This window comes from Drosophila ananassae, chromosome 3L (genome assembly GCF_017639315.1).
Source record: "Drosophila ananassae strain 14024-0371.13 chromosome 3L, ASM1763931v2, whole genome shotgun sequence".
Taxonomy (NCBI): Eukaryota; Metazoa; Arthropoda; class Insecta; order Diptera; family Drosophilidae; genus Drosophila; species Drosophila ananassae.
In genome coordinates this window covers 10,904,027-10,928,709 of record NC_057929.1, presented here as the reverse complement: position 1 = coordinate 10,928,709, position 24,683 = coordinate 10,904,027, and the positions used below count along the sequence as shown (strand labels likewise).

The following is a 24,683-nucleotide window of genomic DNA, read 5'->3' as shown; positions in this document are numbered from 1 at the left end:
TCTAGTAGCTTGGGAGCGGAAATCCGCGATGCGAAAGTTTTTGTTAGCCATTTTGGTAATCAATAGTATGATATCAATCGATCCCACATCTTGGCCATAATTTCTGGCCATTAGGCAGGCCACTATTAAGCGGATTTTGCCAATTCAGAAGCAAGCAGAATCGAACATCGATTTGGTTTTAATAAGGCTTAAATAGCTCTCAGATGCCGCGATTAATTTGCCATAAAAGTGGTTCTTTAATTGGTTCGACGCGGGGGTGGCTTCAAGCGTTAACTAACGAAAGTGTTGGACCATAGAAAAAAATTTAAATACACTTAAAAATTAATACTAATTCTGATAGCTGAAATATTCATTTTTCACAGTGATCTGCGTCTGAATGTGAGGTGTCATTGGGAGATAAGAGCGCAACACATTTCCAGGTGCACTTTGCCCTTTTTACGAAATTTGAATACTGGGAGGACTGCATGTAACAGTGAGGTGGCCACCAAACAGGTGGGCGTAGCTCGAGTGGGCAGTAGTTGTCCTTCACGTGTCCTTACAACTTTGACATTAAGCATCTCGTACGAGTCCCGTTGGCAGGCCTGATTTAATCATTTTTCCAACTTTTCATCCGCCAGTTTATTGAGTGCATTTATAATTAATTTTATTGTCATTAAATTACAAGAGTAAGTAACTTGCTTCAGATTTTCGTTAAAGAAGAAAAGAATTCATTGTTTTTTATGCCTTAAGTTTTTTAACATTTTATAATAAATTGATTAATATTTAATTTAATAATTAAATTGTACTTCTCACAAAAGAGCATCCATTCTCTCACTTGTTGCTCGTTGAGTGGAAATGTTTGAGTGAAAGAGACTTTGGATAAAAAGAGTGTCGAGTGGGTAAGTTTTAAGTATACCCTTTCCTAAGATATGATAGACTAGAGAGTATCTGAATCACTTAAACGATAAATATTCAAATTTCAAATCTTAGGTAGTCTATAAAAAAAGATACTTGTTGATGATATGATAAAATGATCGTAGATAAAAAACACATGATAAAATGTAAATATTTTATTGAATTGCCTGAAAAATGTTTTGAAATGTTTCAGTAATAATCCAGAAAGTAAAGCTTTAAAATATTAAGTGGATATTCACCGAGTTCTGACATATTTCTGTCATGGTTCTGAAACTTTATAAGATTCAAATTCAAATATTATGGAGGGTTTCTCAAAAATTTCTGCAAATTCTCTATGTTTATTTCAAATTTTAATTTATGTTTATTTCTCTATTTAATTTCAAATGCAATAAACTATAGGGAAACAGAGTCCCTAACAGCTATAGTTTATAAACAGCTGTTGAGCGTTAAACTGAGCGATTCTCCGATGCTCTCAGGCCGTTTCACTCAAAAGCAATCTCACCTGAGCTACGCTCTCTTGGGGCTCTTGGGCTCTGGGGGTGGCCGGGCTTATATATAGACCTGCGTTCCGCTCAATCCTAACTTTTTTTTCAGAGAGCTCGTCGAAGATAGAATTGTTTACGGAATATTTCTGTTTTCTCGTGCGCGGCGGTTATTAATGAATTTTTTTGAAAAACTTAATATGTTTAATAACTAAAAAATTGGCAAAAAAATAAGACCAAAGCGGTTACCGAATTTTCGCGGTTGTACGATTAAGTTTTGAATCGAGTTTCTGATTACAGAATTGTGAGTGGTTTTCGAAAAAGTGTTTTAAATAAAAATATGGAATATGATAAGCAGTGAGCGAACAAGAGGAACAAAATAAATAAATAGCAAGTGGCAATCGTGCAATAATAAATAAAATCCCTTTTTCTTATCAGAGTGTGGAAATTATAAATAAAAATTGTATAAATAAATCCACTGACATGCAAATGAATTCAAGCTCGAATGTGAAGAAAAAATAATAAAAATAACAATCATTTAACTGTAATTGTAAATTCAAACGGTATTAAATTGATTTTAAAAGCTCCAATTTTTGTGTTATTCTGATAACAAAAAAAGTTGATTGATTTGTGAAAAGGGAACTCGAGACACTTGGCAAGTTCAGTGAGCAAACGCCCTAATGTCAAGGTCTTTCGCTTGGGATCGGGTTTTAGCTTAATGGACTTGACCCCCATTGCCGGGGCTTAACGAAATCCGAACCAGAGGTTGCCCAAAACATTTTTTCTCAATTAGAGTTTTGAGGCCTTTCGGCTCAGATTGCAACACAACTTCCACAGTTCACATTATAAATAAAAATTATCTTAATTCTTGATTTATTTTTTCAATTTTTGCAGTAATCAAGAAATCCGAGAAAATCGTAAAACGACAAATACGAAAAATAAAAGAAATAAAATATAAATGAAGAAAAATAACAAACAAAAAAATAAATAAAATAAAGTGCAAAAAAAAATCTAGCAACTGTGAAAAAGACTTACGAATTTTCACAACAACTTGATGTTTGTAACGGATTTTCAAGAAACTGGTAACAAAAACATTAATGTGGATTCTTCTTCAACTGCTTCTTTGGCCAAAATATTTTATGGCTGACGGCTAAGTTTTTTTTTCTGACTTGTACGGAGAACGGCGAATATTCACGGTAAGTTTTGCTAATTATTGCTAAATGCTTTGATGAGCTTAAATGCAATTTTTTGGCCATGATTCATGCCAAAGAATCTAAATCGGCAACTGCCCTTTAATGAATCATCTATTGTTCCACAGTCCCTGTAGCCTAGAGAGTTTTTATTCTTAGAATGTAGAGTAAAAGAGCTCTATTTTGAAAGGAATTTAAGAAAACTCACTTTATTCTGACCGCGTCACAGTAGTTGCGATATATAGAAGAGTTATTGCCTCGTCAGCTGTCCATCAGTAAGCCCCGATTCCGATCCAAAAACTGAAGCATTTCGAGTTGAATAAACCCGACCGCAAATCGAAAGCGAGAGGCCCCTGATCTGAGCACTATATATTCAAGGTTATATATAGCGGATCTAACAAAAAAATTTCAATTTCAGTTTGATTTTTTTAGAGGTAGGCTTACAGTGACACCTGTTGCGGTCGCAGTAACACTCGCCTACAGTGTCAGAAGTACACAGTATACACCCTGCCAATCAATTGTAACACTAAAAATGGTGTGCGGACGAAAGTGCGCCATGATGTGCCTATTCTTTAGTGTTTGGGGTTTTCTAATGCTAAATATTTTGGGCGTACTGTTCTATATAAGAGCCCTGGACCTGATCCGCGACCTCGGCTGGGATCCAAAATTTGAATGGCACACGCTGGAGGAGTTCAGGGAGGAGGCCGACAAGGGCTTCAGAAAGAATGCCATCCGATGCTTCGTCACTGGCATCGTATACTTGTTCTTCATGATCCTCTCGCTGTATGCGATCCGACGGGACAACAAGCGAAGGAAGCGGCTCTATAAGAAAAATTCCCAAAAGGAGAAGGAGTTCCAAAACTAAACTTTCTACAATATATATTTTTTTGTATTTGTTATAGACTGTGTAGAAATAAATAAATTCAGCAAGTATAAGTCGGGTAACTTGTATTATTTTATGACTTCAATTGCACCCACAACTGACTGCAATCCAATCCAATCTGATCCGAGCCACTTTGTACACCCACTTGTTAAACCAGATCAGAACAAGTTTGTTGACCGCATTCTGGTTGGCGATTAGCCTTAGCTTCTTTATCTACAAGATACTTTTCCGCCGGACAGACACCCAGTGTCTGTCCAGTGTCTCTCTCTTTATTATGCATTCGTCTTGGCCAACCGATTTTTGACAAGTTTGTTGTTGGCTCCGCACGTGACACCTTTCTTACCGGGTCGCTTTCGATGCTGATGGCTTTTTTTTTGGACTTCAGGCATCATAAATTTCCGTGAAATTCTCCTCTATACCTACATGGTCTTTTTTGAAACATGCTAATGGAGTGTGGGTTCTGGGGTTACCATATACATACATTTCTTATCGCTGGAGCTTTTGTGTCTTACACGAAAACCGTTGTGTAAATTATCGTACACGATTTTCTAGTTGCCCGAGATACATTTTGTTGTGTATCTGACTAGTTATCGCACCCAAAGTGCACTCTGCTGCACTCGGTTTAGTGGAAAGATCTCACTGAGAAGATTACCGGGAATATGTTCTATATTATGTGTAATGGAAGTACAGAATTTCTCCATCAAGTAGCCCTTTATTGAATAGGCTTCTTAAAATTACAAAGGTGTTTTATAGATAGACTTTGATTGCAAATTAAGTTTAAAAAATAGATAATCAGAGTGGTATTTTAATTTTGAATTGTTGGCAAATAGAGTTTCCATTTAAGATTAGTAAGATCTTCAAGATTGTGTTTCTGTGGAAAGTATCTCAGGCACACTACCCACTTTTGCCAGCCTTACGATTTACGATCTTAGCAACAATTGAAATTGTCATCGATTAGAGCTTTTTACGTTCGTGACTTGGGAATATTTTATATTTTAGTAGGACAAACACTTTGCCAAGAAAATCATTTTTTTGTTTTTGAAATCCCACGAAGACCTAAGCGGGAATCGTGGGAATCGTGAAGAGGATCAGTGGCTGAACGGCAACTGGAACTGGAATCATAAGTTACCGACACCATCATGTCCAGATTTTTGTTTGCGGCCACGGAGCGGATCCAGAAGGGATGTAAGTAACTCCAAGGACATAAAATAAAGCAACCATAGCGAAACCAATATCCCCACCCCCAGTACGTGCTGGCAAGATGCTAATTCACAACACAGTTAGGCAGCAGATGGCGGCCAAAAAACCGACACCGCCATCACCCAAGAAACCACCCACAGCTCCGCCGCCCAAGTCTTCCAATCCGCCCAAGTGTCCTGGTGGCGATCAGAAGCCGAGAAAACCCGGTTACTTTCCAAGTGGCGGCCAACATGCCGTTTTCAACGACTGTCCTGTGCCGGAGGGTGATTTCATGAAGGCCTGGAAGACGAAGAACAGTCGCTATAACCTGATACTGTTCAGTGGGATCATAGCGGCGGTTGGGACATGGGGCTTAGCTCTGTCCTCAGGTAGGAATGGCTGTCGAATCATTAGGAGCTATTAGGGGAAAAATTAATCCTCCTAGTCCTTTAAATCCTTAATATTTTCTTGTCAATCTTGCATTATTAACGAGTATCTATAGGCATATTGGGATTATATTGGACCTTGCCCGAGTACCCCTACACCGAGGATGAGAAGGAGGAGTTCGAGTACGAGGAGCAGCGCCGACGGGAGGAGAAGGAGGAGCGCGAGCAGCGCCATCAGGACGCCGTCGAGGCCAGGGAGCTGAGCATACGGCGTCGAAAGGCCAAGGAGGCCATGGAGCGGGAGGTGGACCTGATGCAGCGCGACATGGAGGGCGGCATTTCCGACCGGGAACTGGACGAGCTGCAGCGCTTGGCCGCCGAGCGTGAAGCCTTCGAGATCTGGGAGAAGGACGAGGTGAAGCGGCTCCAGGAGCTGGAGAAGGAGCGCGAAAAGATTCGCAAGGAGAAGGCCAAGGCCCGGGCGGAGCGCGAAAAGGAGGTGGCCAAGAAGCGCAAGGAGCAGGAGGACAAGTGGGAGAAGGAGGAGGCCGAGCGCGAGAAGGCTCGCGAAAAGGCGCGCAAGGAGCGCGAGAAGGCCGAGAAGGAGAAGCAAAAGGAGAAGGAGCAAAAGGAAAAGGAGCTGGAGAAGGCTAGAAAGGCTGCAGGGAACTAACCCACATCCCATTCTCCATCTATTATTTTTTTTCATTTAAACATTAATTTGTCAGCAGCAACACCCGAAGCCACCCACCATTATCCTTATTTTCCAAAAAAAAAATCAAAAACAACAAAAAGGGAAAGGATCAAAAATGATAACCCCATAATAGTTGTAATTAAACACACTTTTCATATGTTTGGATCAACCTGTTTAATAAATTCCCAGAATTTGTTGCTGTTGACTGGAAGAATTTTTCACCTGAATTTTGGGTCCGAATGGCAGGCAGACCTAACCCATTTCAGTGTTTCGACCAAATTACATGCCACAAGTGTGCCAGTTTATTAACTGCTTATCTGGCCACATGATGCCATTTCCACTGCAATTGAGTTTCTGTTTCGACCCAAATGAGGTGCAGCCAGCCAAGTCGAGAGCATGTGGAGGAAATGGCTCATTGCATATAATCAAAGCCAGTAGTGCGCCAACGAAATTGTATCTCATAGATACTGACAGTTGGGAGGGAGAACGGGGGGCAGTGCGAATTCAATTGAAGCCTCAATTACGCATCAAACAACGCTCCACCACTATTTCCCCCCGAATACAACGAGCACTTGTTGTTCATAGTCCCCCCTCCTGATCAAATAAAATAATGTTCTTTCTTTGATTCGCTGGGGCACTCCGTGGAATGCCTCACACACTAACACACACATCTGGTGTGTAATCTATTTAATGAAAATTCGCTACCGCACTGCGATAGATACATAGTTTCCTACCATAGATCTCCATCTGCATTTGTATCTTCTGCGCTAAGTGTGCTGGCTTGTGCGCACATAATGAATCACAATCGTCGTCAGTTAAGTCCGGCTTATCATTAATCAAATTAGCTTCAGCAGCAACAACACAAAACACTTGCTTGTCTGCCACCGAGTTGCTGTTGCAGTTGCAGTTGCATCTACCAGATCTAGCATCTCTCGGATGCAATGCAGCACAGTGGGTCGCAAGCAACCGGATCGTCAGCATAATTAACCATTACCATTTCTAATCCCCCCAGTTTAAGTGTGTGCCACAATGAGCAATTGCCGCAAGAGCTTATCAAATGGAGTAGAACAATCAATTAGGTGGCATGGTGAAGAGAACTCTAGTTCAAAGGAGTGCAATGACCTCTAAGATTCTCCCTATTAAACTTATAGATTTGAAGGGCTATCCCCGGGATAATGTATCTAGAAGGTAGAGTGCTGACCAAACCACTGTGCCGGCTTGCCCACACATGGGCAGCTCGCTGAAGCTGGCTAATTTATCACTGGCATTCATGGTTCGGCGTTCTCCACTCCACCTATATAGACACATATATATCCATTCCATATCCATATCCATAGCACCTACCCTCCACTCCTAACTGACTGCGAGTGACATTATTACTGTCACACCGTATCGCCCCGATGTGGCTCCTCTGCCTTTTATAATGCATTTATGCTGCAATTTGTTTGAATTAGCGGCAACTTGGAGTGAAAAAAAAAATGGAAGAAGAAAGGAGGAAAAATAGAAAATGTTGCAAGGTAGATAGTGCGGGGGAGTGTCACCCGGTTTAGTGGTTTATTTGGGGCGTGTGGCTTGTTGCCCCGGCTCGGCAACTGGTAGTGTCTTATGCAAGAGACCAGTAGAGATTGGGTCTAAAGTAAAAGTAGCATGCTGCGAGTTGCAACACCGCCAGTTGAAAGCTTCCGGGCAGGGGCGTTGCCTATGGAGTAAATGGGATGCAGCAGCTTAAAGTATTTGGAGCACTTATGAGATACTATTTTTCCCAAATCTCTACCATATCTGAGCAAATAGTGGTTTACAACTTCGTGCCTTATCAGGGGTTACATGTAAATATTTGCATCAGTGGCTGGTGGCTGGTACTCGTAGTGCTGTTGCCACGGATAAGATTTACAATCCAGTCAAATAAGTCTTAAGACTACAAAGCACTCATTATCTTTAGTGTTTACAGAGGAGAGACTCCCCCACAAAGGTCCATAAAAGAATCCCCCCACAGAAATCATAATTCAAAATGAATCAGAGCTCTTCTTTTGGGTTCTTTGTGATGCACTTCTTTGTGAGTGGTTCCCCTATAAAGTATATAATTTTTTAGTTCGTTGACTGAAACTTTCGCCGCCAAATTAATTTGAACTCTCACTTGATGATCGCCGGCAAGGCTAATTAAACAAATTGGTCAAGTTACTGGCCATTTGCCTTTGGGGGCCTTTTCGGACAAATCGAACCGCTGTAATCGAAGCTGGTATGTAGAATCCGAATCCGAGAGAGCGTGCCAAGCGGCGTTTTGTATCTGTATCTGTATCTGGATTGAGGTCTTGCCACAGTTAGCCGAGCAAAGCGCAGTTATAACAATTCTCCATAGCGTTCTCAGCCCCACAGTGGGTCAATTCGCTATGCTCCACTCTCTGCTTCAGAGCCAGCCAGTCAGTTAGCCAGTCAGCCTCCACAATCAATTTGTGGCACTTGTTCTAGGCCTTCTTGTTTATCGTCAAGTCTTCTGGCCAGTTTCCATTCGATTCTTTTTTCATTCTTTCTTTTTAAAAATTGGTTAAATGTGCAGCTCACGTAGGTTGACTCACTCTCAGTCAGCCAGTCTGCGAGTGCTTTGTATTCGAACCACTCGATGTACTCATATTTGTATTCGTAATCATTGTAATGAGCCATTTCTCTAGTTACTTTCTTCGCGGCCATCGCAGCATATATCGAGGGTTTTAATTAATTTTCCATCGATGTGTATACCGTATGTCACATTCTTGAATTCCCCTGAAACAGCCGAGCTCAGCTCTTTTCTTTTTCTTTTTTTAGCTTGAGTATTTAATATTAATTCTCTTTTTGAAGTGAAACTTCTTATACGACGCCGGAAAATGTTGCGTTAAACGTTTAACGCTCCAGTGGAGGGGGAATAGCGTTGAACGCTTAACGCAACTCGGAAGGAGAAGAGGAAAAGAGAAAGATAGAGTGCGAGAGAGAGAGAGAGAGTGAATGAGAGTAAGGTATCGCCAGGCGCATGCGCTGCTATGGCGACTAGACTAATATTAGTGCCTATGCGTGAGTGCATCAAGCGTCCTATGTGTCGAAAATTCTTTTTCTTATTCTTATCTCGTATTTTGTTATTAAAGTGTTTCCCATAATTAATTCGTGTTCTATATAATATTGACGCACTACTTGTAGTATTAGTACAGTGAATAGTGATTCAAACAAACAATAAAATGAGTGACAGTGAAAATACGCATAACACAGCGGATTCCAGGTTATGTGGTGGTACGTTTCTCTTGAATATTTCAATTGTCCATAACAGATGCACCTTGTGGATCATATCATCTTGAAATTAATATCAATTGGATTGGCAAAAATTTTAATTTTAATTGTTTATCGGTAAAGCTTTATTACCGTTGTCAACTGCAGGTTCGCAAGCTCTCGCAGAGATTATCGGAGAGCCAGTAGAGTATAGCGAACAACCGGTACTCCTTGCGGAAGATTTTAATATCAATTTCTCATTGCCAGAAGCTGAACCATTGCTGGCATTCCTCAGAGAGAAATTTTCATTAGAAATGATCAATGGAAGAAATGATCCGACGACAAAAGGAGGTACGACTATTGATGCGGTATTTGCGAGAAATATAGATAAAATAGATGTAAGACATTTCATATCGTATTTTAGTTATCATAATCCAATTGGAAATATTATAGATATGAATCCGTCAGAACCCAGAGATGATCATTGATTTGGACTTTGCTTTATAATAAATTTATAAAATGTGAATTGAAGAAAGTGTTGGTCACTCCACCTTATTTTTATCCTTTCCCTCCCGCTATTTTTCTTTTATACGAAATAATATGCATTTTTTGGAATATCGCTAAGAAGTTTCACTTCTTTCGCGCGTAGGGACTCCACGCACACAATTTTTTTTTTTGGGGGGCTCCGTTTCGGGGTTTCGGATCCGCCTCTTGTGTGTGGCCTCCGACAGAAACTCCGCCGACTTATTTGTTGTGTGGTCATCGTCAAGTTTCGTATTCGTATTGAAACCCAAAACCGTGGAACCAGAGTTATGGGAATTATTTTTTGAAAAATATTTGAAAAGTCTTTAGAAGAGGTCTTAAGAAGTAAGTACCTCAAAGAACTATAAGACTCTCTTTAAAGTTAAATCCTTCAAGTTGAATCCCCTTCCTGAACCCACTGTTCCTGTCCTGCAACTACCAATTGTTATAAATTAAATTATTTTCCATGTTCATACATGGAAGTCTGAGTCTGTGGCTCAGATATCGTTACACTAAATTGTTATGTCGAACTCCCGAAAGCAATATCTGGGATGGCCAGGAAAAAGGGGGCGTAAGCGATTTGTCTTTTGGTTAATTTTTTTTGTCGGCCCCTTGAGTCAAAGTACCGCTAAGGCCTCCGCCCTCGATCCTGTTTTTTTCATCCTGCCTGCAGTATTTTTTTGGACTCTCGTAATAAAGTAATTAAAGCCCTGACACTGCCCAATATTTCATCTCTCATCTCGGCTGCCGGCCGGTGATTGATTCCGAGAGCTCCAGCCGCTCCAGTCCCCTTCTGATTTACATTTAATTGGCATGCCGTTCGAGTGCAATTCATATGATTATAACCATAAAATGCATATTATTTTTCGATTAATCTCATTTGCCAAATGCAGCACGAAGATTGTTTTCAATTTTCTCCAAAACAAAAAAGAAGCGAAAGCAAACGAGAGCCAGACTCTGAGGTAACGAGCACAATAAAACCCATTTGTTGATGACTTTTAAATACATAATTTGTTGTTGCAACTTCAGGCCAAGTTAACTGCTTCTTCTGACTTATCTTTTCTGTTGAATTTTTTTTTTTTACATTTTTTTTTTGTTAACTGTAAAACGTTTTACTTTCGCGCGAGTTTTAATTGCCGCCTGTTGCTTCTGATGACGATAATGATGATGACGATGATCGGTCAAGCTCAAGTCCAACTCAATCCCCGGCAGAGCAGCATTTGGCAACATTTGTTGGCCACGTTAATGCCACCACCATAAAAAGCGTGTGAACACTACCAGCCAGACAATGAGCGACAACTGGCGACACTTTTCCTCGGTCTCGGTCTCGGTCTCGGCCCCCGTCACTGGCTTTTCTTTTCCTTACTTTTTCTCAGTGCAAGTTGTTGGGGCGTTTTGCCAGCGGTTTGTTAGCGTTTTATTAGCATTAGGCCGGGTACAGGTTAGGGCGTTTTTTGCACCACTTCCTTTAATGGTTTCCGTTGAAAGTACTTGCTTCATTTGGCACTCTGGCAAGACACCTTTCTTCGGTCTTTGTTTGGGGCCCAAATGGTTGGTGGGTGGCTCGGATTGTTTAACCTTTCAAAGGCTGTAAGTTTCACATTCGATTCTTAAACGGAATACCTTCAAAGATTTTTAGATCAATTCTCTGTTCATCTTCATCAAAACCTTGAAAAAAATTAATTTTATAATTTTTGTTAAATTTTTTGGGGGATCCCCTTCAAAAAACATGGGCGCACAATATGACCCAGAGCGTAGCCTAGATCTTTGCGAAAATCGTTCCAAATATTTATTGAACGAAATACCTTAAAAGATTCTTAGATCGATTCCTCGAAATTTTTTTTCTAATTTTCTGGGTTACCCCCTTCAAAATGCGGAAAGTGCATGGGGGGCCATATATGATCCACTGCGAATGCCATATCTTAACCAATTCTTATCGGATTCTTAAGCGGAGTACCTTAAACGATTCGTAGATCGATTCCCCATCAATTTGCATCAAAATCTGGACACGAATTATTTTTTCAATTTTTTGTCAAATTTTCTGGGCTATACCCTTCAAAATGCGGAAAGTGCATGGGGGGCCATATATGATCCACTGCGAATGCCATATCTTAACCAATTCTTATCGGATTCTTAAGCGGAGTACCTTAAACGATTCGTAGATCGATTGCCCATCAATCTGCATCAAAATCTGGAAACAAATTATTTTTTGTAATTTTATCATTTATTCCCCAATTTTCTAGTAAAGACCACCGTTAATAATATAAAAAAATGCATAAAACGGAACGTTTTTTAGCTTCGAGCACTTCAAATCAGTTTGTTAAATTAGCAAGCCAGAAACCGCAATTCCATTTTCATTTCTTAACCCATTTCCACACCCTCATTTTCCTCTCCAGCAAGTTTACTTGCATTTTCCGGCGAATGCCGCCGCCGGGCATCAACTAGTTGCCGCTGCTGATCCACAAATTAATCTCACATTTAATTGCATTTCTTGGCGGCGGTCAGGCAACTGAAACTGCAACTGCAACTTGCAACTCGCAACGTGCGACTGTGCAACTGTCAGCATGGCGAACGAAAAAATTCAGCAAAAAAATGTTAATTCCAATGAGCGGGTAAAAGTCGCCTCGATTCAGTTTTCTGTGGACGGCCACTGTTATTTTATTTGTCACGAAAATTGGGTCACCGGTGGCCGGTCGGGGAAAAGACAGTCCAAGAATGATGACTAAGAAATGTGTTAATGATAGTGAGTGGCGTAATTATCCAGAAATATTTCCTAAATGCTACATATATAAGTAGTACAAAAAAGATAAATAAGCTTGGGCAGCTGGCAGCGAGGACAGGAAATTGTGTGAATTTTTCTGCAACTTCAAAAAATAGTTACTTTTCTGCATAAAACGCTTTGACCTTCGATTGGTAAACTTCAAATAAATGCAAAAAATATTAATAAAATGTATTTCCTTTTATGACTTTCAGCTTCCAATCATGAAGTTTCCGCTTCACTTTGATTAGTTTTAATTTAATTACTAAAATATGCGAATAAATCATTTACAGTCAGCAGAAAAACCATTTAAAAATCATCAAACAAATTAATGTCAAAATAGAAACAAATTAACTTTTGCTGGCTGTTGGCTGTTGGCTGCCAGAGGAGGAAATATGACAGTTTACAAACGGTATAAAAAAAAGACTGCTGTATGCCCCACAGCAATACAAATAGACATTAACTTGGCTTAGATGACGTTGACAATTTCCAAGGCGTCCACCTGTCAGAGGTGGACAGCTCGTAAGGAAATTTGTCTGCAGGTTTTGACGTTAACGGTTAATTAGTTAATACCGCAAAGAGGTCAAAAAACTGCATTTAACCCTAAAGGGTTTCCATCTCCACAGATACTCTTGTAAGTTGCTTGTTTTTTGTTTGTTCTTCCAGGCCAGTGTCGACTTGCCCACGCGTTGCCGGTCGGTGATAAATGATTGAACAAACATTTTGTCGGCCCGCTGGCATTATGCAGGTAGAACATCGTTAAGGCCTGTCGTCTCGCCTTTTAATTGATTATTTTTATTTGAAGCTGCTCTATCTGAGTCAAAAAACAATATCCAAAGATTTATGGTCGTTTGGAAAGGGTCTTGCAATCATTTTGTATAACTTGTATTTTAATGGGATTTTCACGCCGGTGCTTCAACACCTAAACAGCTTCCGCTGCACTTAAGACACCATCACCCACCTCACGACTAGACGGATATATCTCTGTAACTATAAATATATATTTTAGGAAAAATCCGACAAAGTCCGACAAACGGCTTCAACGGAAGTACATTCACGACTTGCGTTGGCTCGCATAATCAAGTCGTCTCCCCCTTAGAATTTTATGCTTGAGTCATCATCATCCATCGACAGTACCTTTGGCGGCTTTGGATTTGTTTTGTTGTCTAAAGAGTTTGAGTTTTTTTTTCCTTCAATTTTTTCTTTTATTTGTTTGGGCGACGCTTCCGTTTGCAAGGCAAAGAACCACCGCTATATAAAGTGTGGTCAAAACTAATAACAAATCCAACGTTGCCACTGCCGGTGCACAATCAGCAGCAACAACACAATTGCTGCAATTGCTGCACCATGGGGCCATAGCAACATTTCCGCTGCTTTTGGCCAAAAAAGGCATTGAACAATTATTATTGTCTATCACTAGTTATAGCCAAGCAGTGAGTGAGTTGAGCGAGTGATCGAGTGAGTGAGTGTGAGTGGAAAGCAAATGCATTGACATCAGAAACAGTGCAACAAGTGCAATATGATTGCATTGCGCCCACTAATAACACACTGGATGGGTCTTGTGCTGCGGCAACTTCTTCGTTTTTGTTTGTTTGCCAACTCGAAAGGCAAAGACCGGTCAAAACCGACAGACAGACAGTCAGACAGACAAACAGACGCAGTTGAAAATTGTCAACATTGCCAGCCACTTGCCACACAACTTTGACTACAAGAGCTCCCCAGAGCTTTGAGGAGGAGGCTACGGGCTGACCGGGGTATCCAGCTGCGTAGACAGAGCTCAGACATGGCAAAAGCTGCCTCAGCGGCTTACACTTTTCCAAAATCATCAATAGTGATGAAAGATAGTCGAACTCTCTACACACTTCTTTGAGAAACAAGCTATCTAAACAAGATATCTAATCTTAAAATCTTCCGACTTCTAAAGTCTAAAAACCTTATTTTTATAAGCTTTATGTCTTAGCTGATCTACCCTATCTTCTCTAGGGGATCCTCTATCAAAATATTGTGCCTGCTTTGCAGTTTGGTAGCTTCTATCTATACTTTTTTTTTTTTTGGCATGCGCCGCGTGAAAAACGAAATGAAAAGTGGTTGCCGTTGTGTTGCTGTCGATGCTGCGATGTTGCAGCAGTGGTCAGTGGTCAGTGGCCAGTTGGCAGTGGCCGGCGTATCTTTTGGATACCCGAAGGCTGCAGACCCAGCAAAATACAAGCCCAGACCACTAAAAACCCAAGCAAAAATACATTTGAAAATGGAAAGTCGTCGTCTGGTTGTCGTTTGCAGTTTTATTTTTTTGGGTTTCGTTTTTTCTCTACTTTTTTGTGTTTTTTATTTTTTTGGTTGGGCTGCAACAACCGGTTGCAACAACAACAATGTTAGCACATGCAAGTAATTTTTCGTATTATTTTTGTTAGATTTTGATTTATTATTTGTGTGTATTGCTGTGCGGTCTATCCGCTAATTGGAATTGGCCAAGTCAAGTCTACTACAACAGCAACTAACTTACAAAAAAAATGCTGTAACTGGCAGGCAAGGAATTCTCGGCGAGAAACGAGAAATCTGTGGGCCGTGGTAAGTGAGTAAGTGCTTCTCCTTGAGGAGGAAAGCGAAAGTTAGACGCTTTAAATTTGAAATTGAAATTTCTTGTTTCCTCGCGTTTATGGCCGAGGAAAAGCAATAGCTCCAAAACCTCAAAGATTTGAGGCTTTAGACCCGAGACCGTAGACCGGAGACCACAGACCAAAGGCCCGGGAGTGGATTTCAAGCCAAGTGCACGTTTAGTTTGGGCCATAAACTGTGAGCTGCCATTATGAGCTAACTCTCCGCCAAAGAGGTTTCTTTTTGCACTCGAGGTTATATAAGGTTGCGGTGCAAAACCTTACCGAACCGAACGCCATTAAAATTGCAAATTTCTTTCCGACTCCTCCGTCTCCGTCTCCCATCTCCGGCTGCTCCGTCTCTTTATCTCTCTGTGTGGATAATGGGACCAGAAACTAATAAGCAGGTGCCGAATGGCTCCAGAAATATTTGCGGCAACTTTCTGAAAAAAACACACACTCTATTGTTACACCACAGTCGAGTTGAAGAAACCCCCCCAAGATGTCAATAGATCATGTATCTATTATCATAGAGTTCTTCCACGTTTTGTGATGAGTTTATAAATAAAACATTAGTTTAAATTAGTTGCTGGCCCTGGTCGATACTTTGTTTGGATACAAAGGCATAGATTGGATTGATTTATAATCGCATATACGTGTTGTATGTTTTTAAAGGGAACTACCGTTTCATGGGCGATGCGAACTATTTATAACTAATATATATCTCTATGGTAATCATCAAGTGGCGATTCTTGATCACATTAACTGTTACAAATGGACAGATTTCATCTTATACCAAATTTGGCAAGATTACTTTCTTTGATCCATTTTTAACCCATTGATGATAGCCAACCCACACACCATCCTCTTGATAATTTCACTTCAATTTCAATCCAAACTTCAGATATTTGGCCTGGCCTAGCACACACGCACAACAAGTTAGCGAGTTTATCAATTAACATTTGAATTGTATTTATGAGCAAAATATTTCACTCTTCCATTGCCATTAAGTGTTTATAACTTTCACTGCATCGACGCTGCTGTCTCATCTTCCGATAGAAAACATTAATTAAAGCATTAAATGCACATAATTAACGCAGACGCACAGATGCTGCCGCCTCAGCTTCATACCACCGATTTCTTTATCTCTCCGCTACTATGTGGCTATATGTTATGTGTGGTATATGGTAGCAGAGATACGCTTTTGGCCAACAGTTGCATACAGTTGGGGATTTTAATGATTTTTCCTTTGTTTCGTGTGTGTGTTTTTTCTTTGCAATATTTTCGCATGGGAAACGCAAACGATTTGGACTCGAAAACTGGGGAAAAACTTGGTGTGTTTGGAGAGGAGGCTATGGGGGATACGGAAAGTCGTCATCATAGTCTCCCATCGTCATTGAGGAAAAGACGTCAAGTGGAGTTAACCTTGAGTTTTCCGGGGTAATAAATTAAACAGTTTTGCGGTAAAACATAATTTCTTTTCTTCATATGCGGAAGATTCGAATCGAATCGGAGGGGGAAAAAATAAAACCGCATTTGATTGGCAAGGGACCGCAAAAGGAAGTGAGGCCCAAAAACTTCTGAAATACACGGCCCACGGATTGTTAGGAAAGTGTAAGACATATAGCTCCATTTTAATGATAATTAAGCCAACTTTTGGCACAAAGACAAACAAAACCACTGATTGGGCCGAAACACAATCCTAATAAACACAAACCCTAGACAAAGGCCTACGAAAGGCATAAAGTCGGAGACCATATCGTAGAGTATTTCATGCCAACATTATGTAAACGAAGCCAAAAAATCAGTCAACAATAAAGGCCAAAACAGCAGGCAGAAAATCGGAAGCGTTGGCCGAGAAAACCAAAAACTTTACAGTTAAGACCGAAGATGGCCAAAAAGCGGTTAAGAGTGTGTGTCAAATGCGTTTAAAATCCATCGAAACTCAAGAAAAATATTTCACCAAGCAGTCAAGCAGTAAGAAAAAATGCAAAATAAATTCGAATAAAATTAAAAATGTTTGCCTTGCAAACCGGTTGAAGCATAATAATCATATCAGAACCGGTTGGATTTAAGAACTGCCCAAAACCGACCTGTAGTCAGACCCAAAAATCAAATATGCGAATTAAACGCTTCGCTAGAGCCAGTTACTCTTGGATTTGTAATACTTCCATACCATATACCATAATAATTTCAATTAATATAGTGTCAAAACGATTCGGATATTAATTCCAACTTGATTTGTTTGCCATCCAATTGAGATCTGTGAGGGAGATCTCTGGGGCAAGTTGACAAGCGTGAAGCATGCAAAATTACCTTCGCCTCTGTAATATTTATAATAAACAACTCAACGCTTTGGGGCAAAAAAAAAAAAGGAACAAAAAAACAGAACTGCCAAAAAACTTAAAGGGGGAAAAATAAACTGCCGAAAAAAAGATTGCCAAAGTTATTGCCTGTCAGACCAAGTGACGGCTGACCAATCTTGTTTCTGGCTCTTTTGGCTTTCCCGCTGATTATTGAAAAGATCACCTTTCTTCCGGAATCTTTCCGGGGAGAATTACTTTTTTTTTGGCCATGCCTGGGAGAGACCGAGCTGTAGATAAGCCATCGGGCGAGTGCTAATCACAAGCTGCCTTCAACTACCCAGCCACATTGATTTATTGGCAAATTTCAAGTTAACACTTTTTCTGCCGATCCTAAATTGAGTTATTTATTCCTGGACCGTTCGGTCACGTACTGAGTGTGGCAACAAGAGCTAAAGCAACAAAAACAACAACAAGAACAACAGGTTGCGGTTGCAGTTGCACTTGCAGTTTAGATTTATATTCGTAGATTTTGGCAGTCGTGTTAATGAAGTTTGCTGATTTATGTGCCTGCGCGAGTGGCGGTGGCCTGTCGCCACAGGAAGTGGTATTCGAAAATCGATTTAGAAATCTAATTGGACTTTTTTTCACAACGTCCTCTTCTCTTTTTGTTTTGCAGATCTTCTGGGCAAATCTTCTTCTAACGCTGGAGACCCACACCATCACTGGCCAACCCATTAAGTGGTAAGTGTTAACTCGTTAAAATATTTAACTGCTCGTGGTATTTGTCCAACAATTAAGCTGCCAAATAAACATTTCGGATTAGTGCCTTCGATCGTTAGTCCGGCCTCTGATTATTGACAATTTCCATGCCAAGCGTCTTAAAAATGTTAAAAAATAAATAAAAAGAAGCAAAACCTTTATGCTCCAGTTATGAGCTAGCCACCACAATCCGATTTGGTTTTATTCTCTCTTGGGGGTTTTACGGTTTTGTGCTTAACTGCACATCAGGTTTTGGGAGGGTTTTTGTTGATCAACTTGAATGAAAAACTTTTAAATGACAAAAAAAACTGTCAAACACTTCTCCCTGTCGGGGGAAAAGTGAAAATATGAGAAAACTAAATTGTGAAAAGGCATGAAGAAAATTACTGAAATTGTGGATACTTTTCCGCAGCAATTCATGCATAAAACTGGGTGCCAAAGTGAAACTGAAACTGGCTTTTCGGTTATGGATGAGTTAGGTTACTGCAATGATACCCTTAATGGATCGTAAAGTCCAAGGATTTTCTTTTCGTTTCTTTTTTGTTTCAAATAAATCATCAACAATTTTGTCCATTTATGTTTATAACTCTTTTTTTGGCACAAAATGGTCTTTTTTGCTTATTTTTCTCTTAGTCATTCAAGCCTCTTTTTTTTGGTAATATTTCTCTTTCTTTGTACAGGCCAAAAAGAAAACTGATTCATGGATGTTTGTGGGTCAAGTTTATTGTTTTTTGTGAGTTTGTTGTTTGTTTACTCTTACCCCGAGATCCCATGAATCACTGGCCCAGTATCTTGGCCAAAAGTGAACTTATTTGCCGATGCCATGTTGCTTGGCTCATTAACGCCAATTAATTAGATATTTATCTTGAATTTGGCCTGCAGCCCAGCTTCACACACTGTTTGTCTTGTTTTTTTGGTGGCCAAATGTTTTATTTCCTACTTCAATATCAATTTCCTTTATTGTGTCAACACAATTCAAAGCAAATTGCCAATTGTTGTCAAGTTTGTCTTTGTTTTTTTTTTTTGGCAAACTTTTGTGAACAACTGAATTATTTATGAAAGAAACCAACAAAAAAAATGTAAAGCCTTTGGGCCAACAAAAGGTATGGTACGGAGACTCGATGTTCATAAATAATTTGTTACAGTTTCGGAGCGTTATTTTTGGATTTTCGGTTTGTCCCGCAGCTTCGTTTTGGTTGTAGAAACTCTAAACCTTTAGAGAGGAATAAAAATTTATAGATTCTCCGATTCTACGATCAAAAGCTTTCAATTTTCTGGCTGGCAACAATTCTTTATGGAGAGTTATGAAAGGAATGCTCTTTTCATTGGGGTTCTACAGTTGGTTCTTTTCCAGTTAAACGACTTTTCCATACAATGGCCGGAGAAAGGGGCGGGAACGCAGCTGGGGAGATATACTTTCTAAATGCACAATTCACGGCAGAGTCTAAAGAATTCCTCGTTTGGGGCACCGAAAAAACGACGCCTAAATAGGCTTTAATTAACAATTTATGTGCAATGGCAGCAGCAGCCACCAACTTGACGCATCATCATCGACATCGGATGGACTTTATCTCCATCGGAGGCTGTAATCTGCTGGCTACTGTGCGTTGTCACAGCCAGCTCCTGCGGCCAGCCAACGTTTTTTTTCTGGCCAGTCATCCTTAATTATTATGATTATCGATGTTTTATGCTCTATAATTGCCGCTGGCAGTCGCCGCTCGGCAGTGACTTGGTCTTTTTGGGCGTTTCCCGATCCAGCCCCCAAAATTGCTGTCTCCTCTCGGTGATCTCCGCTCTTAGGCCATTGCCTAATTGATATAATTCTTTGGTTAAAAAAGTTGACTTGGAACTATGTTATGCCTTGCTTTGCCAGCCTATGGCTTTGCCTCGTCAAGTTCGTGTCCTAAGTCTTTTGTTTTGGCTGTCGTCTGCCGCTGGTTCTACATAAATTATGCCCTGCCTGTGGGCCAAGTTAATGATTATCTCTTAGTTGGTTAGCCAAGTGTCAGTATAACGAAAAAAACACACACATTTCATGTAGAATGTGTGCAGGGATCACAAAAAAGACTTTGAGGATAAAATAGATTTTCCAACAGTTTCTACACTGTGGAAAAATAAAACATTTGTTTTTACACCTAAAAGTCTTACTTAAACTTTGATTTAAAATGATTTCTCTTTATTTTTATAAAAATAATATTGTTTTAAAATTAAATATTCAATGGCATTTCCAAACTAAAATGTTAACACTGTAAGCTGGTCGCGGTTAAAGCTATCCGGACCATGTCCCATGTCCATTTGTCCGGAATGTCCAGGGCGGGCGTGCATTAAAATTTATTATATAAGCCAACAGAGTTGCCTTTGCAGTCGCAGCTTCATCTGCCGGCTGGTTGCCTAGCTCGCCGCCTTGCCGCTTGCCGCCTTGATGCCTGCCTGTTGCTGGTGCAATCTTTTAAAAATCTCGCGTACTCATCAACAACATTTCAAAGTGTACGTACATCAAAGTGGACTAGCCCCACACCCGGTGCACCGCCGCCATCTCCGACGTGCCCGCCTAACAGTTGTACATGGAAGGTGTATCGCATAAAATCACAAAAAACTATCTAAACAGGAAACCCAACAGCAACAACAGTAGAAGCAACATCACCGGCAACAGCAGTAGCAGTAGCAACAGCAATAGCAACAAAAACAACAACAATGTCGTTGGCGGCGTCGAGTAAATTAAAACAAAACGTTGTCGTCGTCGTCGACGTCCACTCTCCACACCCTCCACATCCCCCATGATCTTGCTCGTCAACCACCTTACTTTGAAATGCTCCAAGTTCCTCGGGCTTTGCCACTGATCCTGCCCCGGCTTCGCCTCCTGCCGCCTGCTTAGATGCGGCTGGCTACCGGACTGCTCCTCCTTGCTGTCTGACTATGTCTGCTACTGTCTGCTGTTTTGTTGCCTTAACACTTTGCACAAATATTATTATGTATTATGCTTTTTCTCCTTGTGGTTGTTGCAGCACAGCTTTGATGGATTGCACGTCAGTCGTGAAGAACTCAACTTTGGCTTCAACTTCAGGCTGGTCTCAGTGAAATGGTAGCTATTTTTTTGTTGGTTAGCAGGGCGTGAGCGACAGCCACAAACTGAATTTGAAGGTCAAATCTGAAATGGGTTTTAGGTTTGTTTTTTTTTTTTGGGAAAGTCTCGGATATGGAGCCGAAAACGTTGTTTATTAGCATCGAATTTTGGCTGCCAAGATGTGGGAAGATACTACTCGAATGTCTGGGCGCACTTTATGTAAGAGATTTATCTTACGGATGCACAAGGCAGGGGCGTAGTTCCAAAAAACTGGGAATGCACATTACTATTTGGCCCACAAAAGCTACGCCTCTGACTTTTCGGCCCCCCACTCAAGTGCAATGGCAAAGCAAACAAATATTTTTGTGGCATGTAGGGTGCGTCGGAGCTATAAACCCAAACAAAAAAAAGATGAAATTGTCTAAAGATGGAGCCAGAGACAGAGCCAGAGCAAGAGATGTATTCGACATTGGAATGCCAATCAAAGGGACAAACTGTGCTCATAAATCCACATAAAAAAACATAATAATAATGGTAAAACCTGGCATGACTTTATGATTTGGAGGGAAAAGTCATCGATTGATTAGTCACGCCTCGTGGAGTCAGAATCAAGAGCGGAATCTCAGATACGAGAATACGTTGCAGCTGCAATTGTGCATCCCAAGTGTTTAGCGTTGCGGTGCCAAAGAGCTAAGCAAACAGAATCTGGAATCTAGATTCGAGCATAAATCCCAGTCCAAAGCGGCAATTAAGCGACCAAACAAGTCTAACAATGGAAACTGCGGCAATAAAAACCAACACGAGTGTGTGTATCTGTCGGATTGTTTGTTTGTGTCGACTTTATAGCTACATATATCGTATGGCAGTATAGTATGCAAACTGCAAACTGCAAAACTGCAAACAGCTTAAGAATCCGAACCACAAATGCAACAGGTGCACAGCTGGAGATCAGCAGCAGTGAGAGCAACAAGTTTACCATAATCACAATAATTTTCAACTCAACTGGACACAAGTGGCACAAACGGAAACAACAAAAACCGAAACCAACCTCAAAGTCTGCTTTAGAGAATGTGCCATAAAAATGGGAGATACGAGAGGGGTCTGATCCGGCATGATCGAAGCCTCAAATTGTTGATGGATGTGGATTTGCTCGTAGACTGACTGGGAACGGGAATGGAGGCTTAGGTAAATTCAAAAAGATTGCTGCCACTAATGATGGTTTACCATCTATTGGTTACTTTCAGCAAACTCATTTTTATTCTCTTACAGCAACTTTCTCCAGAGACTGTTCTTTCAGCTGGAAAAGTCATCAAGGTGTGAATTCTATCCAAGAAAAGAACATAGTTTTTCTTTAAACAGAGTACCAGACTTACAGAGTATAATTAAATATTAGTAGATGTACGGTTGCTTTCATTCTCGTTCTTGACATTCTCCTTCTTGCCCCGGATCAGGATCTTTTCACTCCCGGCCATTGTGGAAATTATAAAGTCATGTCAGGTGATTGACATGCCACGTAACGGGGCACAAGGCGACAAGGCAAGCAGGCAGCCCGGCCGACTCACATTATAAAGCCATAAAAATAACACCTTCAGCTGGAGCCTCGGTGGAAGACAAAGTGGCATCCATCATTGGGGAATGCTTTTTGGGGTTTCAGGGTAAAGGGGATTGGGGAATGGGGAATGGGAAGCAGAGGACGAGAGGAGGGCCACTGGCCACACGCAGCGATCGACAAGATGCAACGACAAAAAAGCCAAACTAATTACATGCCAAGTAATTTTAATACCCACAGAAGAAGCTGCTCAGTGCAATGAGCACTCGCACTCGCACAGCAGCAGCAACACAAGCAACATCAGCAACAGGAGGAGCAACATCAGCAACAAACACGTAATGTGGCAAACTGCAAGCAAAACAAAAACAACCACTGAAAAAACGAATCGACAAAAAGTGGTGCAAGTAAACAGCATGAGGGCCAATGGACTCGCAAGAGCTTCAGACGCATCATCATCACAACCAAGTCAGTGGCTGCTGTAAATGGCCAACAACTCGGGCTTGACCCATGGCAAACATCTGCTGATGTTGCCACTCGACTCCCCTGATGTTGCCGCTGATGTTGTGAGTGCGAGTGGTGGTGGAGCTTGGGTGTGGAACAGGAAGTTTGCTTCGCTCGCTTTGATATGTAAATTGTGCCAAATCAATGCCGCGGCCAAAAGCTTTAAACCTGGCTGCATGCCTGCCCCAGCCCAATGTGGTAATTAAAATTGTTGGCCTGCAAAAAAAATCAAAATAAACAAAATAAAAAAGCAAACTCGGTAGCTGGAGCATTAGTATGCAACTCTCACTCAACGACAGCAGCAACTGGTGGCCATATAAGTTAACTGAAAAGAAAGGCCAACGCTCAGAGCTCAACAAAACAATTTACCAAGTTTGGCCTAAACGGCCAGTGACAGTCCGGCGACAACAACAATTGCAACTGTTACGGCAGCAACATCCTCATAGCAAGCATAGCAACACGTGCGTTTGCCTTATTCCAAAGCAGTGGCAGCAGTAGCAGTGGCAGCAACCGCAAAACCAACAGCAACAACATTAATATCGGAAGGTGCTTGGCCAGCAACTTTGAAGTTTTTCGCGCGAAATTTACTAACGGCAACAACGGCAGCAACATCATCAGAGCAACAGCAACAGAGCAACTAAAACGCGCGTGCGCAACATTTGCCACAAATGGAGTTATCAACCAAATGGGTCTTCATCGATATAAAAATTGATGAAGCGCTCTTCTCGGAGGCAAAACTTTGGCTTTGCCCAACAGCATCCTGAGAGATTGCAGGCAGCAATTTTCCAAGGAAATTGCTTTCGCCTCGAGTGGTGCGTGTATCTCTTATGATGTTGCTGTTGGTTGCTGCAGTTCCATCCTTTGGAGACTTATTTTTGCTTGTTAGCGTTTGTCTGCCAGTGATTTGTGTTCTTAGCTAATGAGCAGCCATCAAAGAAATTATCAATAAATTATTTTGTCATCGAAACAGCTGCGACAACCAAGCCTATTATTATTATTATATAGTAGGTTGCCTGCAACTCAACAAAAGTGAAAAGTGACAAAGCCCATGTCTCATTTATGTATTTATTTATTTATTATTTTAGTGCCGAGGAATTTGTCGGTGGTTTGTTGAAGCTGTTTGCCTGACACACAAAATCATTGAGGTGTCAAAAGTGAGCGACAACATTTATGTTTGTTTCCTAACCCGCCGGGCATACAGACAGTCCCCGAATTGATGCAATAAACTCGGAACCACTCAACGAGCATCGGCATAAAGATGTTGACAGAGATCCGACACAAAGTAAACTCTTGGCCAAAAGCAAACTTTGTCCAGCTAATCTCCAGCAGGGATAATGGCGGGGAATGTGCTCGTGTTTGCCTTTCACTTTTCAAGCCAGGTTCAGGATGGGAGTCCTCAACTTTTCACACCTTGGAACGAAGTAGAATATCTCTAAAGAAACCATGCAACATCACTTGAGTTCTCATTCTTTTTGGAGTGAAACCCAAAGTATCGTAAATGTATCTGCGATCTAGACCTCACAAATTCCCCGTGTTCACATCTGTGTGCACTCATAATTGAGGTTCATGCAGTTCAGGCCACATTCTAAGCACTCCTTTTCCACTTTTCCAGCCAGCCAGCCAGCCAGCCAGTGATTGCCAGTTGCTGCTGCCGTCATACATTAGCTAATGACAAGCCATGAAACTATGGC

The 24,683-nt window shown here is 40.9% G+C and overlaps 3 protein-coding genes across 3 annotated transcripts in view; all 3 read left to right on the top strand.

Moving 5' to 3' along the window:
- The first annotated feature begins 1,450 nt into the window (after positions 1-1,450).
- LOC6494514 overlaps positions 1,451-24,683 on the top strand; it is a 38,010-nt gene continuing 14,777 nt past the window's right edge. The window contains exons 1-3 of the mRNA XM_001960159.4: positions 1,451-1,680; positions 2,271-2,572; positions 17,796-17,860. The gene's annotated coding sequence lies outside the window, so the exon portion shown is untranslated. The remainder of the gene's footprint in view (positions 1,681-2,270; positions 2,573-17,795; positions 17,861-24,683) is intronic.
- On the top strand, positions 2,985-3,506 carry LOC6494511 (ribonuclease kappa). The gene has a single exon (XM_001960161.4). It carries the CDS (start codon positions 3,099-3,101, stop codon positions 3,429-3,431), a length of 333 nt encoding a protein of 110 aa, XP_001960197.1. The 5' UTR covers positions 2,985-3,098; the 3' UTR covers positions 3,432-3,506.
- LOC6494513 (vicilin-like seed storage protein At2g18540) lies at positions 4,319-5,913 on the top strand. Its single transcript, XM_001960160.4, has 3 exons — positions 4,319-4,634; positions 4,697-5,017; positions 5,131-5,913. Exons 1-3 carry the CDS (start codon positions 4,589-4,591, stop codon positions 5,685-5,687), a joined length of 924 nt encoding a protein of 307 aa, XP_001960196.1. The 5' UTR covers positions 4,319-4,588; the 3' UTR covers positions 5,688-5,913.

Coding starts and splice junctions, on each gene's coding strand:
- LOC6494511 (XM_001960161.4), top strand. CDS start 3,099: ATGGTGTGCGGACGAAAGTGCGCCATGATGTGCCTATTCTTTAGTGTT.
- LOC6494513 (XM_001960160.4), top strand. CDS start 4,589: ATGTCCAGATTTTTGTTTGCGGCCACGGAGCGGATCCAGAAGGGAT. Junction 4,635..4,696: donor GGAGCGGATCCAGAAGGGAT/GTAAGTAACTCC, acceptor CCCCACCCCCAG/TACGTGCTGGCAAGATGCTA. Junction 5,018..5,130: donor GGGCTTAGCTCTGTCCTCAG/GTAGGAATGGCT, acceptor GAGTATCTATAG/GCATATTGGGATTATATTGG.